Source organism: Pecten maximus, chromosome 19 (genome assembly GCF_902652985.1).
Source record: "Pecten maximus chromosome 19, xPecMax1.1, whole genome shotgun sequence".
In the NCBI taxonomy this organism is placed as follows: Eukaryota; Metazoa; Mollusca; class Bivalvia; order Pectinida; family Pectinidae; genus Pecten; species Pecten maximus.
Genome location: NC_047033.1, coordinates 4,487,147 through 4,503,520, shown reverse-complemented (window position 1 = coordinate 4,503,520; position 16,374 = coordinate 4,487,147). Strand labels below are relative to the sequence as shown.

Sequence of the window (16,374 nt, the reverse complement as noted above, 5' to 3'; positions counted from 1 at the left end):
CCAACACAAACCACAACTCACCCCAACTAACCCACAACCACAATACCACACACCAACAACCACAACCCTCCAACAACAACACCACCCAAACCAACAACTCACCACACACACAAACAACCTACAAAAACTACCACTCCACACACAACACACCCAACAACTACAACACCAACCCAACAACTACAACTACACACACACAACACAACACACACTCCAACAACTACAACTACCACTCCAACAAACCCCAACTCACCACTCCAACAACACAATACAACTCCAACAACCACAACTACCACACCACCACCACACTACACCAACAACCACCACCACTACACCAACTACCACCCCAACAACCACCACCACTCCACAACCCTACCACTCCAACCACTACCAACTACACTCCAACAACTACCTACCACTCCAACAACCACCAACTACCACACCACAACCACAACTACCACTCCAACCAACACCACAATACACCACCACTCCCCACACTACACTCCCCACTCCCACAACCACAACTACACCACTCCAACAACCACACTACCACTCCAACAACCCACAACTACACTCCAACAACAACCTACCACTCCAAACCACACAACTACCACTCCACAACCACAACACACTCCAACAACTACAATACCCCCCCCATCCAACACACAACTACACCAACACCACCAACCCACTCCACACCACTCCACACCACTCCAACACACCACCACCCACCACCTCCCACACCAACCCCCAACTACCACTCCACAACCCCCACTACAACCCCAACAACCACAACTACCACTCCCCACACCAACCTACCCCACCCACAACCCCCCCTCCCCCCCAACCCACCTACCCCTCCAACAACCACAACCTACCACTCCAACAACCCAACACTACACTCCCAACCACCAACCCACCACTCCCAACAACCTACAACACCACTCCACACACCACAACTACACAAAACAACTACCAACTAACCACTAAATAACACAAGGAAGGAATCACAACACTTTTAAATTGATACTTAACTCAAAATGCAACAGTAAATAAACAGACATTACATCCACAAAATACTAAAAAAATACCTTCAAAACACATTAAATAAAAAAAACAATAAAAATAACTACATTTCCCCTTTAACCCAAATCCTTAAAAAAAATAAAAAAAAAAAAATCAATCCAAATCCCAAAAAAACTCCCCAAAACCCCCCAAATACCTCCAAACCAAACTCCCCCCTCCAACAACCCAATCCACCCAAAAAATACAAAACCTCCACCAAATCAAACACCCCCCCTCCCCAAAAACCACCTATCACAAATCCCTCAAAACCAACTCCATCCCAACCACCTCCACCCAACAACACAACTTCCCCCCCAACCTTACACTACCCCTCCAACAACTAACTCAAGCACAACTACACTCAAACCCAACTCACTACCACAACCACAAACACACTCAACAACACAACTACCACTCCAACAACACAACTCATACCACTCCAACAACACAACTACCACTCCACAACAACTACCACTACTCACACAACAACTACAACCACTCCAACAACTCACAAACCCACTACACTCCAACAACCACACATACCACTCCAACAACACAACCACTCCACAACACAACTACCACTCCAACACACCACCAACACCAACTACCACCAACAACACAACTAACCCACCTCCAACTCAACCACAACAAACCCTCCAACCACAACTCACACACCCCCCTACCAACTCCACAACCACTCCAACTACCCTCCACTACAACCACCACAACCCACTACCCTCCACACCCAACTCCCACTCACAACCACACACACTCCACTACCTCCACACCACCCACAACTACTACCCACTCCAACAACCCACCAACTACCACTCCACCCCAACAACCCACCCAACCACTCCACCCCCCACACTTCCACTACAACTACCACTCCAACAACCACAACTTCCACTCCAACTACCACTCCAACAACTACAACTACTACTACTCCGACAAACATACGTGGTAGACGGCGGAGACGACGCCGATGCTCGATCCGCTTCAACATTGTGATATCTCTTTCTGTAAACCTGGAGAACAGAAATGGTGACGGGTTCAGAAATTTGGAATTAACTTTTGTTAACATTGTGAGTAATTCCAGGAATATTTTGTTAATGATTGATTGTTGTTATTAATATATGAAGAATGGTTTCGATGACCAGCTGTTTTCATTAGTTTTGATTGGTATTTACCTGATTTAGTCGCATTCATTTGTTGAGGGTGGTCATCTACTAAAATAAAAATAGATTAAGTACTTTATCCTTGATAAAGCCGTTCTTGAAATGAAAATAAAGCTCACAGTCCGGGTGCTAGAGTCTTTTCCTGGACCGGAGTACATTTTTCACCTAAACCAGTGTTCAATAGAAAATACTAGTATTTCTTAATGAAATGTAAATGGAATATTTTTATTGCAGTTCCTGATTCTTTACCGCGGAGTGCCGGGATTTTTATTAGTCAACATAATCAGCTTCCGGTAAGGAATTTCACATTATACCGATATGTAGCGTTTCAATCTTTTGTATTGTTAAAACTTTTAAAAATTTGAAAACGTTTAATTGTGTACTTCCCAAGTGTTTTTCTACTCATTCTTAGAAGCACACGGTACATATGCATTGTTTTCACATTAACAAAACAGTATAAGGGGATCGTTGAGTTCAGATATTTGTTTGAAATATTTAGACATTTACTGTTGATTTTCATCTTGGTATCATGAAAGACGTGGTAGTCTGATAGTAGAACATACTATCGAGACTGAAGATACACCGGAAGCGACGATAGGTATTACCGATGCTCTGGTAGAGCTTGCTTCCGGCGGAAATGTTTCCTACAACAATCAGTCCGTAACGGCTTCGGGAATAACTCTGGAGTCCGACAACGGCCAAGGTATTTTTTTCACTTGTAGCCATTATTCATTCAACGTGAATACCTTAAGATCTTCATTGATACCGCAGGAGTCGCAGTCATATATATTCTTTCTCTGCATCCCTGGAATATGTCATGACAAAGCTAAGGCTGAGTCACCGTCCTCTTGTAGATAAAAGCAGCAACTTGGTTGTCTTCTGTAATGTTCTATAGAAATGCATCAGTCTAGCGATTGGCCAGGTTTTATTTTCTGTCACCAAATAGCTAGTTGTCAGTGTTCGATTTTATAAAGATACTTTCCAGAGGTACAGAGAACAAAATGAATGTATTAAAAGAAAACTACCGTAATGTCCAAAATGGTATGTTGTAACAACATGTCTTTGACAAAGGAAAGATATAGCTTTCTACAGGCCTGATAACATACTACATTATTTGAAACATAGACAAGGGATTTTGAATTTATCTTCTGTCCGTGAATACTGTTTCCGTTGTATGAGAAAGGACTTTTTTTATTTCTTGAGATTCTAATATAACCGATAAAACATGAAATTGACCTTCTTTATATTTCGAACTCGGAGGTCAAACTTCCCGTTGATGTATTACAGAACTGAACGTCACTGCCAGAGAGGATCCGTGTGTGACCTTCGCACTGTTTTCCAGCTGTAGTCAAGGTCATGAATGCCTAGTGATGGACGGTCAAGCGATGTGTGTGTAAGTAGCTCTCTCTGTATGTATTATCGTTTTGCCTCGTACAACAGTTGGTGTTTTTTTTTTAATAAAGGTTACCGTAAATACCAGAAAAAATGAATTAATAAAAGAATTTCATCTAACGTTTGATGTCAGCTATGAGACCATGAGTTGTACTTGCACAGTCAAATCTTATCTCGATGTCACTGTGGCCCATCACAAAACTTATGTTTCCCAAATAGTCGAGATAACCGAATATATTTGAGAATTTTTTCTTCTCGGAATTGAATTGTTTATTTCGGCTTAAGCTGGATTCGAGATAATGAATCTTGTATTTTTCATTAGTTTTCATTGAAGTTCTACACTGTACAGAAATGTCCATCAAAAAATAAAAGAATAGACTATCATATTGAGTTTGCTGGCATCACTTGTACATACACTGTATCTTGCAATAACTGTTATGAATCCTTTACTCAGCGTTTATAAAACTATTGTTGGGGTATTTTCTGCTATCTTTCATTTTCCTAATGTATCAAAACATAATTGTTGCCATTATATTTTAGGGAAGCGGAAACAACAGGTAGGGAAGAAAAAACAATATGCTTTCGAATTCACATTAATGAACAAAAATCAATAAATATAATACATTCTTCAACCATCGTACAAAACTATCAAAATTAAACTTCAAACAGTATATCTAGAAAATCATATTTCAATGTTGCCTTCTAAAGATGTTAAATTCTAGTAATGATTATGAGCCATCTTGAAGCTTATTTCAATGAAGAAAATATGTTATATCCGTGTGTCTATGTGTGTGTGATAAATTGAGTATTGACACCTTAAAGATGGAAGTGGAATAGTTATCGGCCTTGCCGTGGGACTGCCTATCTTGTTAAGCTTCATAATACTCACAATGTTCAAGTGCTTTCGAGGTCGGAATGAAGAGGAAAAGCAAGACACAAGGGATGATGGGTAAGAATAAAAATGAGTGTTAAGGGGCTTTTTGGATAGCTTTGTATTGTACAGAGTGTGCGCATGTACTTCTCACATACTTTACAAGGTATTCCAATGCCAGGATGAGATGGGAATAAATCTCACATGGGTTAGGAAAAGACAACTTGCACGCGCTAAGATTCTACTCATACAGTGTAATAATGAAACGTCATCATTTTTTGTAGCTTACCCACGTCATCAAGTTCGGCGCACATTAATTTTGGCATTGATGATGGCGCGATGGAAAGGTTTCGCTATACCTTTTAATATGTAACGTTGTTTAGGTATGTGAGAAAAATAATCAAATATGGCCTGTACCGTGGACATGGACATCTCAAGCCTCGTACTTTTACCAACTCTTGTACAAAGAATGAGATATCCCTGGGGGTCCTGGGGGAGGGCGCTTCCCTGGTCCCGCTGGGGGCCTTGGCGGCGGCCCCCAGACCCCTCGCCAAAGCAAATCGCATTATCCCTAAATTACTTGACTCCCCCCTTTTGAAAATCCTTGATCCGCGCCTGTATTGTCACATAATTATTGATACACGTCTTTCTATTTTTTAACATCTGTTGAAGCCATTTCCTTTCTTTCTGCTTCAGTTCTGTTCCTATTTCGATTACAATAGAATTGTCATGCAAATGTTATTATGAGATTACGTTGTATTTGCTCATTTTTTAGAGTTCAAGGGTCAAGGTCACATTGGTTTAATGTAATTTCATTAGTCTTGACAGATCCGGATCCATGTACACACGTATTTGATCCGTGATCAGTTCTGTCAATACATTATACCTATGGTAAATGCTGTTGATGTTGTAGTCGAGAGATATACGCCACTAATATACGGTCCAGATACAATGCTAAAGCTCCGGATTGGAAAAATCAACCTTCATTTTTTCTAAATCGAGGATGGGAGGAAGAACCGAGTCAGTCCGATAACCCACCATCATTCAGCCACTTGGATGCATTTTATCGTAAGTGCAACCCTATTGCTCATAAACTGTTGGGCAAACATGCAACGTGTCCATTGCTATATGTAATATTATCACCGAGAGAAAGAGCTTTATTTTCAATGTTTATGGACCTATGCAGATATTTCGTCCTAATGAATATTATAAGACTCTTTCATATTTGTGTATGTAGGATAGGGATATTCCACCCGAGGGGTCACAAAATGTGGTGAAACCCGAGGCTTGCCGAGGGTTTTACCACATTTTGTGATCCCGAGGGTGGAATATCCCTATCCTACATACACACATAATGAAAGAGTCTTTTTCTCTCATATCATTACCGAATTTCTGGCGAAAGTGTCCCTCAGCCCTCCATTTTCTTCAATTTTTTAATTTCTTTAGTTGACGTTTTTACTAAATATACTTGTGATATTCTGAAAGATCATACCCTATTTTGGCAAACTATGTTTGAACACAAATTTCATTCATTTTGTGGTTAAGTGATGAACGAATGAACAATTCGCCGATAAAAATTACCGTAACTTGACCGACTTTTACGTGGCCGTGATCAAATTGTCAACATCCGAAAAAAGAAGTTCTATCAACAATACTGAAAGCCAACGCTGAAATGAGTTTTCCAACTTCACATATAATTTGATTTGCACCTCGCCATATTTAATCATTTCACAGAACACACTGTACTTTTAAATGTCAAGTCAAATTTTTTTTTTATAAAATACTACGTCACTGCATGACGTCACGACTGTCATTGGAATTTCATTCATAGTTCAAGGATATTGAGAGTGATGTCGATCTCGATCGCTATGACGCGGCGTTTTTTCGTGGCTGGTAATTTTAAATTCACTGTGATTTTGGCAACTTCGTGTGTGAACCAGCGAACAGTGACTCTATACGAGTATTCGATCTTTCTGTGACATAGGATTATATGTGATTATACGGTTGTCTTGATGGAATGACGAAGGTAGGTCAGTCGATAGGCTAACGATGATCATATTGAAAGGCTAGGATGGCAGTTAGTTTTCATGGTTACTCTACACAAATATAGACTCTGAGTTACAATTAAAATAAATATTTTGATATGAACATCGAGGGGTGTCATTTTTACCGAATGTTCGTTCATTTAAGAGCCAATTCCCAACTTCCAAATACACAGGCTACTGAGTAGGCCTAACAGTTACTGACAGTACAATAGAGTAAACAAATTCCAGGGCCCCCTGCTGACGCAAACGGAACCATTTCATAGGTTGTGACGTTTGACATTTTCTTTTTTATATTTTTTTTATGTATGGCTTTTATTTTACTTCCTCTCGTTGCCAGGTGATTGTGTGTGTTTACATGTTTTTAATGACAAATGACAAATCTGTCGGGTAAGCCAGTCTGTACTGTACTGTAACTGTTACAACAGGCCTGTAGGCGTAGTCTAACTGTTTGTTACAGTAACGGAGTTATATGTTCGCTCAGATGAAATGTCTAATCGTTTAACCGTGTAGCCCTATTGATTTACTGCTGATATGATATATGTTTATCTAAGAATGTATGTATTTTTAACGTTTCAAAACCGACACCGACGATAAGGACTGTCGGATGTGAACACAAGCAGACGACGTTGTGAGAGTTGTCCCCCTTGAACGCAGATTAATCCGCGCGCGTGAAATGCTATGTAAGATAGATTTATCTTACATAGCTATCTTACATGGGTAAACTCTATCCAACATGGCGAGATATGAGAGAAATATAGTGTATATAGCAAATGTGAATAATATTTTCAAATTTTCTTTTAAATTTTTTTTTTTTTCAATTTTGAGAAGACATCAACAAAAATCAAGCTGCAAAATTTGCCTATTAAATCAATTTTCGTCTTTCAATATTCGTTTTCTTCACACATTTTCTTTCGTAAAATAAATGCTTGTAAAGAAGTCATCTGGATTATAATTGCGAAAATAAATAAATTTACATTAACCATGCTTATTTCAGAAGGCAAAATAATCCGGCAAGATCTCTATAATGGACACCAACACAATATAGACAACAAGGTAACATGATTTTGTTGTAGACTCTATTTCATGTCTGTTCAATAAGTAGTGTTAAATGAAATCATTTGTCATTTTTATTTTTGAAAATCTGGAGGCTTGAATTTTTGTAGTTTTCCTTTGCTACGATGTACAACTTTTCCACTTCTCTAAGTAAATGATTTGATTTGCGTCATTACAACAGCATGGAAAAGATGGTTCCCAGCGATGATAGCAACGCTTAAAAGGTCTATTTAAAATGTCAGCTCATTACAATGTCAAACGCTGGGGAAGCAATGGAATAGTTCGGTTTTAATATTTTTCAGCAGCTAAAGCCCAAAATGGGAAAAAAGGGGGAAAATGAGAAAAAAAAATCTACAGTAAATGCAGCTAAATGATTGTTGTAGTATCCTGAACATGAATGTCTGGAAAACGTAGTTGAAATAAATAAGATAAAAAAATATAGTACTTCATCGAAGATCGCTCCATTTCTTTTCAATATAATATGTTGTCTCTTAAATGTGCACTACATCAAGTATTGGTTGGGGTTCATTAGATATCAAAGACACGCTGTCATAGGTTGTTTTTTTTCATTTCGTTTGTTTGTCTTAATTTTTTATTTATCTGTGATATCTCAATATGTTTTTCATTGTTCTTTAACAGAGAACATCACGAAGATTGGACCTAATTGAATCTCATAGTGACGTATGAACTTACATAATGGATATTGCTCTCACTTAATCCAAGTACTAGTGTTTTGAACTATCAATATCCTGCTTCCTGGCGTCACAGGAAACCCCTTATCCGAAATGGAATGATATTATCTATTTATTGCCTATATTCATTTGTTATTTTTATTTGACGTCATTTACGTCTGTTTAAATGTGATTAGTAACTTGTACATTGCACTCATCCAACCAGATAACTTAGATTCTGATATTTTCTCAGCTAAACCATTGATATCTAATCTTTTTCTTTCACATATATTAACGTACATGAATATATGTTTATGGGTAGAATGGATTGTGATCAGAGCATACACATATGGCTTCCTTTTTAAAGCTTGGTTTTCTTTTCAAATCTTGGTTTTCTTTTAAAATCTTAGTATACTACTTTGCTTTTACCGATTATACTTTTCATTTTTATATGTAAAATATTCGCATAAACCTAAGCAAACGAATTGCTTTTTAACATTTCTTCTAACAGTTTTTGTGGGTGTTACTACAGAACATAATGATTATTTAAAGATAATGACAATTCTCGAATATCCAATCATTTAATACCGCAACGTCATTATCACTGATTTCATATTTTAAAAGTAAATATGTATGCTACAGTACATTTCCTTTTCAAAAGTTACAAGATGGTTTTTGAGCTATCAGGATTCGTGAAAGTGCATGTCAAGCACTGTTCGCCATTTTCATTTTAATCACATTCCACTCCAAGGAGATATTTCCAATTAGTAGAAATAGCTTCCCTCTATACTCATTCTTCCCTCTATAATCCTTCTTCCCTCTATAATCCTTCTTCCCTCTATACTCATTCTTCCCTCTATACTCCTTCTTCCCTCTATAATCATTCTTCCCTCTATAATCATTCTTCCCTCTATAATCCTTCTACCCTCTATAATCCTTCCCTCTATAATCCTTTTTCCCTCTATAATCATTCTTCCCTCTATAATCCTTCTTCCCTCTATAATCCTTCTTCCCTCTATAATCCTTCTTCCCTCTATAATCATTCTTCCCTCTATTATCATTCTTCTCTCTATAATCATTCTTCCCTCTATAATCATTCTTCCCTCTATAATCATTCTTCCCTCTATTATCATTCTTCCCTCTATAATCATTCTACCCTCTATAATCCTTCCCTCTATAATCATTCTTCCCTCTATAATCATTCTTCCCTCTATAATCATTCTTCCCTCTATAATCCTTCTACCCTCTATAATCCTTCCCCCTATAATCATTCTTCCCTCTATAATCCTCCCCCCTATAATCCTTCTTCCCTCTATAATCCTTCTTCCCTCTATAATCCTTCTTCCCTCTATAATCCTTCTTCCCTCTATACTCATTCTTCCCTCTATAATCATTCTTCCCTCTATAATCATTCTTCCCTCTATAATCATTCTTCCCTCTATAATCCTTCTTCCCTCTATAATCATTCCTCCCTCTATAATCATTCCTCCCTCTATACTCATTCTTCCCTCTATACTCATTCTTCCCTCTATAATCCTTCTTCCCTCTATAATCCTTCTTCCCTCTATAATCCTTCTTCCCTCTATACTCATTCTTCCCTCTATAATCATTCTTCCCTCTATAATCCTTCTTCCCTCTATACTCATTCTTCCCTCTATAATCATTCTTCCCTCTATACTCATTCTTCCCTCTATAATCATTCTTCCCTCTATAATCCTTCTTCCCTCTATAATCATTCTTCCCTCTATAATCATTCTTCCCTCTATAATCCTTCTTCCCTCTATAATCCTTCTTCCCTCTATAATCATTCTTCCCTCTATAATCCTTCTTCCCTCTATACTCATTCCTCCCTCTATAATCATTCTTCCCTCTATAATCATTCTTCCCTCTATAATCCTTCTTCCCTCTATAATCATTCCTCCCTCTATAATCATTCTTCCCTCTATAATCCTTCTTCCCTCTATAATCCTTCTACCCTCTATACTCATTCTTCCCTCTATACTCATTCTTCCCTCTATAATCCTTCTTCCCTCTATAATCCTTCTTCCCTCTATAATCCTTCTACCCTCTATAATCATTCTTCCCTCTATAATCCTTCTACCCTCTATAATCCTTCCCCCTATAATCATTCTTCCCTCTATAATCATTCTTCCCTCTATAATCCTTCTACCCTCTATAATCCTCAAATGCATCTATCTACAGATAGACCGTGTCTCTAATGTTAATGATGTATTTGCTATCCAAATTGACAAGATCGCAACAATCATATATCATTATCGTAAAAACTTAAAATATATTTCTTTACTTTTCAAAGATCTTAACAAAAGTAATCAATAAAATATATTATTAAATACGTCAATATTTTCGAATAGTGTTTCATTTTTGTACGACTTTATTCGATTTAATTTGGGTACATGCCATCAAAATTATTTAATTTGGGTACATGCCATCAAAATTACTTGAGTTCAGACAATCCTTTCATTAACTACAAATTGTCCATAATCAATTGATTGATTACAATTTTAAATTGTTAGATAATATTCGAAAGGTAATGCGTGCAATAATTTGTATGGTAATATTTATTTAAAAGCATTGTGTAATTTTGTTTTATTACGCCATCTGTATATGAGGTTAAACTCTCTATTAAAATTAACATATTAACATATGTTGGAGTAACGATTGCTGTCTTGAAATGATGTTTATATTTAGATAAAGACACCCTTATTGTATTGAATGGTCCTGTTGTAAATTCGAAATAACAAAAATAGTAACTAGCGTATTGAATAAAATGGTCATTCTTAATTTCACGTGAAAAAAAAAAAAGAAAATTGAGAAATAGTATCAGTCTTTTTACTAATGATGTATAGTGGTATAACAAATAAGTAAGTTTGATGTACTGGAAATGTAAATGACTCTTTATAATGTTTTAAAGACGTGATGTTATATTATCGTATTTCCAAATATGGTATACGACTGTGATGTAGTGTTATATGTTTTTTTGAGAAGCTTTATCGGTTAATATTGATGTGCATGTATTATTATTATAATTTAACACATGTTCCTTGCTGTGTTCATGTCATTACGAGGAAACTGTTAGAATTCTACTAGGTAAAATATCTGGTTACATTTTGATGAAAGACATCTTAAATATATTACATTACTGCATTGTGATGCTGATTGATGCTATGTGTATAGTGTTTTGGTACATGTACGTACGAAATCATTCCATGGGATTAAAAATGATTATGGTTCAATATCATTGATTGGATTTGTTTATATATGGTGATACGGTAGCAGGAACCAGTTTACTTTTCAATCATGTTAGATCTTTTTACGTACTTTAGTCGAGATTTCTTATTCAAGTACATATCATGAAAGCAGTAGGGCTTTCAAACAAAGTCAGTCAATTATACTTCTGCAATTCCAAAATGCATTTTTTTTGTAATATTAAATATAATAAAAAAAATATATAAATTATGGGGTTATATCACCTCCCCGTCCAGATTTTATGGGGTTGAATCACCTCATCGTCCAGATCTCATTCGGGTTATATAACCTCCCCGTCCAGATTTTATGGGGTTGAATCACCTCCCCGTCCAGGATTTTATGGGGTTGAATCACCTCACCGTCCAGATTTGATGGGGTTGAATCACCTCACCGTCCAGATCTTATTGGGTTTTATCACCTCGTCCAGATTTTATGGGGTTGAATCACCTCACCGTCCAGATTGTATGGGGTTGAATCACCTCACAGTCCAGATTTGATGTGGTTGAATCACCTCATCGTCCAGATCTTATTGGGTTATATCACCTCCCCGTCCAGATTGTATGGGGTTGAATCACCTCCCCGTCCAGGATTTTATGGGCTTGAATCACCTCACCGTCCAGATTTGATGGGGTTGAATCAGCTCACCGTCCAGATCTTATTGGGGTTTCAGGGACTTTCCTGCCTATATAAATGGTACCGAATATCGGCACCGTTCCCAATTAGAAAAAACAATAAAAATTCCCAATCCGGAAAAAAAAAATCCCAATCTTGCTGCCGATTTTCTCAAATCCGGATTTTATTACTTTCGTTTTGTTTGTTATAAATCACCGAAATCTGTATCGCTTGAGCGTTTGAATAAGAAAGGAACATAGTATTGTTATTTACAAGCGTTCAAATGATGTATCCGCTAGAAACAAAATGTCTCACAACGGGAAGTATTATGTGAGGAAGGTTCCGAAAAATAAGCCAAGTTCGACGCTTATATCAGCGTTTTTTTCAAAACGACAAAAACTTGATGTTAGTGTCGATGCACCAAGTAATGACGAGACAGAGTGCAAACCGACTGACGTCGGTGATAATAACATTAACAAATTGTGTGATGAAATAAAATCCGTTACTGGCGATAGCGACGGCGCAAATATCTGCAAACAAAGTGAAACAGTTTCAGTGGAAGTAGCTGTACAGACTCCAGTCGCTATGGTTGCCTCCACGACTACCACGCCACTTCAAAAGAAAGTTCAACTCAGGGAGACACGGGCCGAGATTGATTTTAAGCCAGCTCACAGTAACATAGATCGGCGGCGATTTGACATGAACAGATATACTGTCAACTATCCTTGGCTTTACCACACCTCGGAAAAAGGATACCTTTGTAAGTTGTGTGAATTAACATATGGCAGTAACTGTTCAGATTCAAGCTCTATGAGTGTGATAAGTGTTACGTCTCCATTTATCTCCCCAGGCCTTGAGACATTGGGTACACATCCATCTCGATTATTAGATAAGCATGCAAACAGTACCCCACATCTGAAGGCATCCAAAATAAATGCAGAAGTGAAAGTGAAAATTGGTTTGAAACAAAAAATGTCTGTACTGGAACAGTTGTCAATGAAAAATGAGTCTGATCTTAAAGCTGAAAAAGAAAGGAATGCAAGTGTGTTGAAAAAACTGTTTCAATCAATATACTTTATCATCAGGAAGAAATGGGCCCAAACAAATTTTGAAGATTTTGTGAGATTTGTTGCAAGTTTAGGTGTAGAGGATATTGCCAGGCATATTGAAATCGCACCACCACAGGCTACTTACCTATCAGTTAAAACTGCCACAGAATTAATTGAATTAATAGGGGAGAACATTGAGCAAAGCCTACTGGACTCTCTACGCAAAGCCCCATTTTACAGTTTGCTAGCTGATGAGAGCACCGACGAGGCCAACAAAACACAATTATCTGTGTTTTGCCGCTGGTACCATGAAAGTCACTCCAATTTCACAGACCACTTCATGGGTTTGGTTGAAGTTCAAAAGACAGACAGTGCCACCCTGATGGATGTCCTCCACGGTTTTCTCATAGCAAAAGGGATACCCATTGAAAAATGTCGGTTTGTTGCCTTTGATGGCACCAACTCGATGAGTGGCATTCGTACTGGTAAGTATACTATTCAATAAAAAATGAACTTGTAAAAATAATAACATGAGAAAGAGAAATAAAAACAACAACATTAGATTAAGTCAAAGATGAGCACTTTTAAGATTACTGCCTATATCCTCAAACTGTCTCCATGATCAAGTTAATAATTTATTATTATTAGTTACAGTGGGATTCACTCTGTCACTATGACTGTGTTGAAATATTAATTGATTATTTAAATTATATTGTAAATATTGTTAAATAGTATACATGCTCATTTATCAATATTTTTCTACATATCTGAAACATTTCATTTCCAATTTTGTAGGTCTTCAAAGACGATTTAGGAACTATGCACCAAAGAGCCTGTACATCAACTGTCGCTGTCATCGCCTTGCCCTCTGCCTTAAACATTTGATGAAAACATTTCCTTTACTTGTTGAGGTAGATGAGGCTTTACTTGCGATATGGAAATTGTTCAAGTACTCCCCGCAAAGGTTTGCTGTGCTGCAAGATGTTCAAGTTGTATATGGCATGGACAAGTTGATGTTGATCAGGGCTGCTACAACTAGGTGGTTGTCACATGGCAAAGCATGCGTAAGGTTTATTGAGAGGTACGAGTCGGTGCTTGATGCTCTGGACCAAATATACCAACAAAAACGTGAACCAGAGGTATTTGGATTGAGATCTATTCTTGTACAGAAAAATGTTGTTGCCATGATCTGCGTGTTGAGTGATGTGTTGAAACCACTGAACCATCTCAGCCTCTACCTCCAGAAAACAGATGTTGTACTGTGCAATGTGGAAGAGAAAGTGAAAGCAACAGTAACTGACCTGGAAGTCATTAAAGAGACTTATCTTGAATTTCAAGAGAACAATCAGATTGGGGATCAGTTATATGTCAGTCGTCTTTCAGAGTTGCTTCTCATCATCAATGAAAGAACTGATCTGCAAAGGCGTCACAGAGGTCACCTTGAGAACCTTGACATCAAAGCATTTATTAAAGATGTTGCTGTTCCATTTATAGACAGTTTGATTGGAGAAATCAATGATGCTTTCTACATGCACCCTGTGTTTGATGCTTTTCGGAAGGCTCTGGATCCTAGTATGATCGAAGCCAATGCCAGTGCTGTTGATCTTCAAAACCATGGAAAGGTACTATAAATATCAAGTAGGCCTATATTCACTCCAGTTATGCTCTAGAATTAGAAAGAATTGAACTTGTTGATTTTTTAAATCTTTATTTATTGGAGACCAACACAGTCCTTGTTCAATTTAAATACAATAACTGATCCTTCAATGATAGTTTTTGATTCATTATTAATATAATCATTAACAATAAGTCAGACATTCACAGCTGTTTTGACAAGTATTAAAATGTTAATCATAATTAAACGCAGTTACCTCGACTCATCCTAGACATTTTCTGTTTATTGACTTAAGTTTTTTTTACCTTAGGAGGCATTGACTGTACTTTGTGGACACTATGGGGAACCTGGAGAGGACATTTTCCAAGGTCATGTGACAAGATGTGAGAGGGATCTTGATCCAGATGCAACTGAAGCTGAATACTGTGCCTTCAAGCATCAAATCAAAATCATGAAAAGGTCAGTACTAATCGAATAGGAAAGTTAAAAAAATAAAAAAGATTAATAATTAAGTATAATCAACATCATTTCATTACAATAACTCTTCATATGATAATAAATTTCCTGAACTACCAAAGACTTTACTGCTGAGTTTGATTAATAAAGACTATGAACCTGATCTTCACTAAAGGTTTATTAATCTGAAATAAAGTAGTTCTGTATTTGCTACATCACTTCAAAAATATTTTGTATAGGCTAATATAAAATTAATTTAATTAAATCATTTGTTCATTGACATGATCCATAATCATACATGTATTGCACATTGCAGAATTTTTGCAAAAATCATGAAATAATTTTTTTACAGAATGAAAGCCAGAAATCCACAGCCTTCCAATAGTAATGAGGGTGACCAGGTTAACAATCTGCTGTCAATGTTTTTAAAAGTCTCTGGGGATCCTGTACTCCAAGAATCTTTTCCAATGATGTGCAAGCTTCTGTACCTGGTGAACATTATTCCAGCATCAACGGCCTCAGTGGAGAGGAGCTTTAGCCAAATGGCTTTGCTAAAAACCCCAATGCGCAGCAGATTGAGTTGCAAGTCAATTAATGCAATAATGCGCATTAACATAGAGGGAGCCAGTACCCTGACGGAATATTAATTAGAACAACTTGTTCAAAACTTCAAACTTGCAAAAGATCGGCACTTGTCCCTGTAAAGTACATTGTACAAGTGTAATATCAGTGATTAAAACATCAAAACAGTATTAATTGGTGTTAAAGTTGTTTATTTTGTAATACAGAAAGTTTTACAAATTTTCCCAATTACCCCCTTTTACGACGTAATTTTCCCAATTTGATGATTTTTGGCGATTCCCAAAATACCCAGGAAAGTCCCTGGGTTTATCACCTCGTCCAGATTTTATGGGGTTGAATCACCTCACCGTCCAGATTGTATGGGGTTGAATCACCTCACAGTCCAGATTTCATGGGGTTGAATCACCTCACCGTCCAGATCTTATTGGGTTATATCACCTCCCCGTCCAGATTTTATGGGGTTGAATCACCTCCCCGTCCAGATTTTATGGGCTTGAATCACCTCACCGTCCAGATTTTAT

The 16,374-nt window shown here is 37.3% G+C and overlaps 1 protein-coding gene across 1 annotated transcript; it reads left to right on the top strand.

The window, feature by feature from the left end:
- Positions 1 to 12,212: 12,212 nt before the first annotated feature.
- Positions 12,213 to 16,151, top strand: LOC117317965. Its single transcript, XM_033872933.1, has 4 exons — positions 12,213 to 13,685; positions 13,996 to 14,822; positions 15,126 to 15,274; positions 15,624 to 16,151. Exons 1-4 carry the CDS (start codon positions 12,458 to 12,460, stop codon positions 15,916 to 15,918), a joined length of 2,499 nt encoding a protein of 832 aa, XP_033728824.1. The 5' UTR covers positions 12,213 to 12,457; the 3' UTR covers positions 15,919 to 16,151.
- The last annotated feature ends 223 nt before the right edge of the window (positions 16,152 to 16,374 follow it).

Excerpts from the sequence above, each read along its gene's own strand:
- LOC117317965 (XM_033872933.1), top strand. The coding sequence starts at position 12,458 with ATGTCTCACAACGGGAAGTATTATGTGAGGAAGGTTCCGAAAAATAAG. Across the intron at positions 13,686-13,995 it reads GATGAGTGGCATTCGTACTG|GTCTTCAAAGACGATTTAGG; the intron begins GTAAGTATACTA and ends CCAATTTTGTAG. Across the intron at positions 15,275-15,623 it reads CAAATCAAAATCATGAAAAG|AATGAAAGCCAGAAATCCAC; the intron begins GTCAGTACTAAT and ends ATTTTTTTACAG.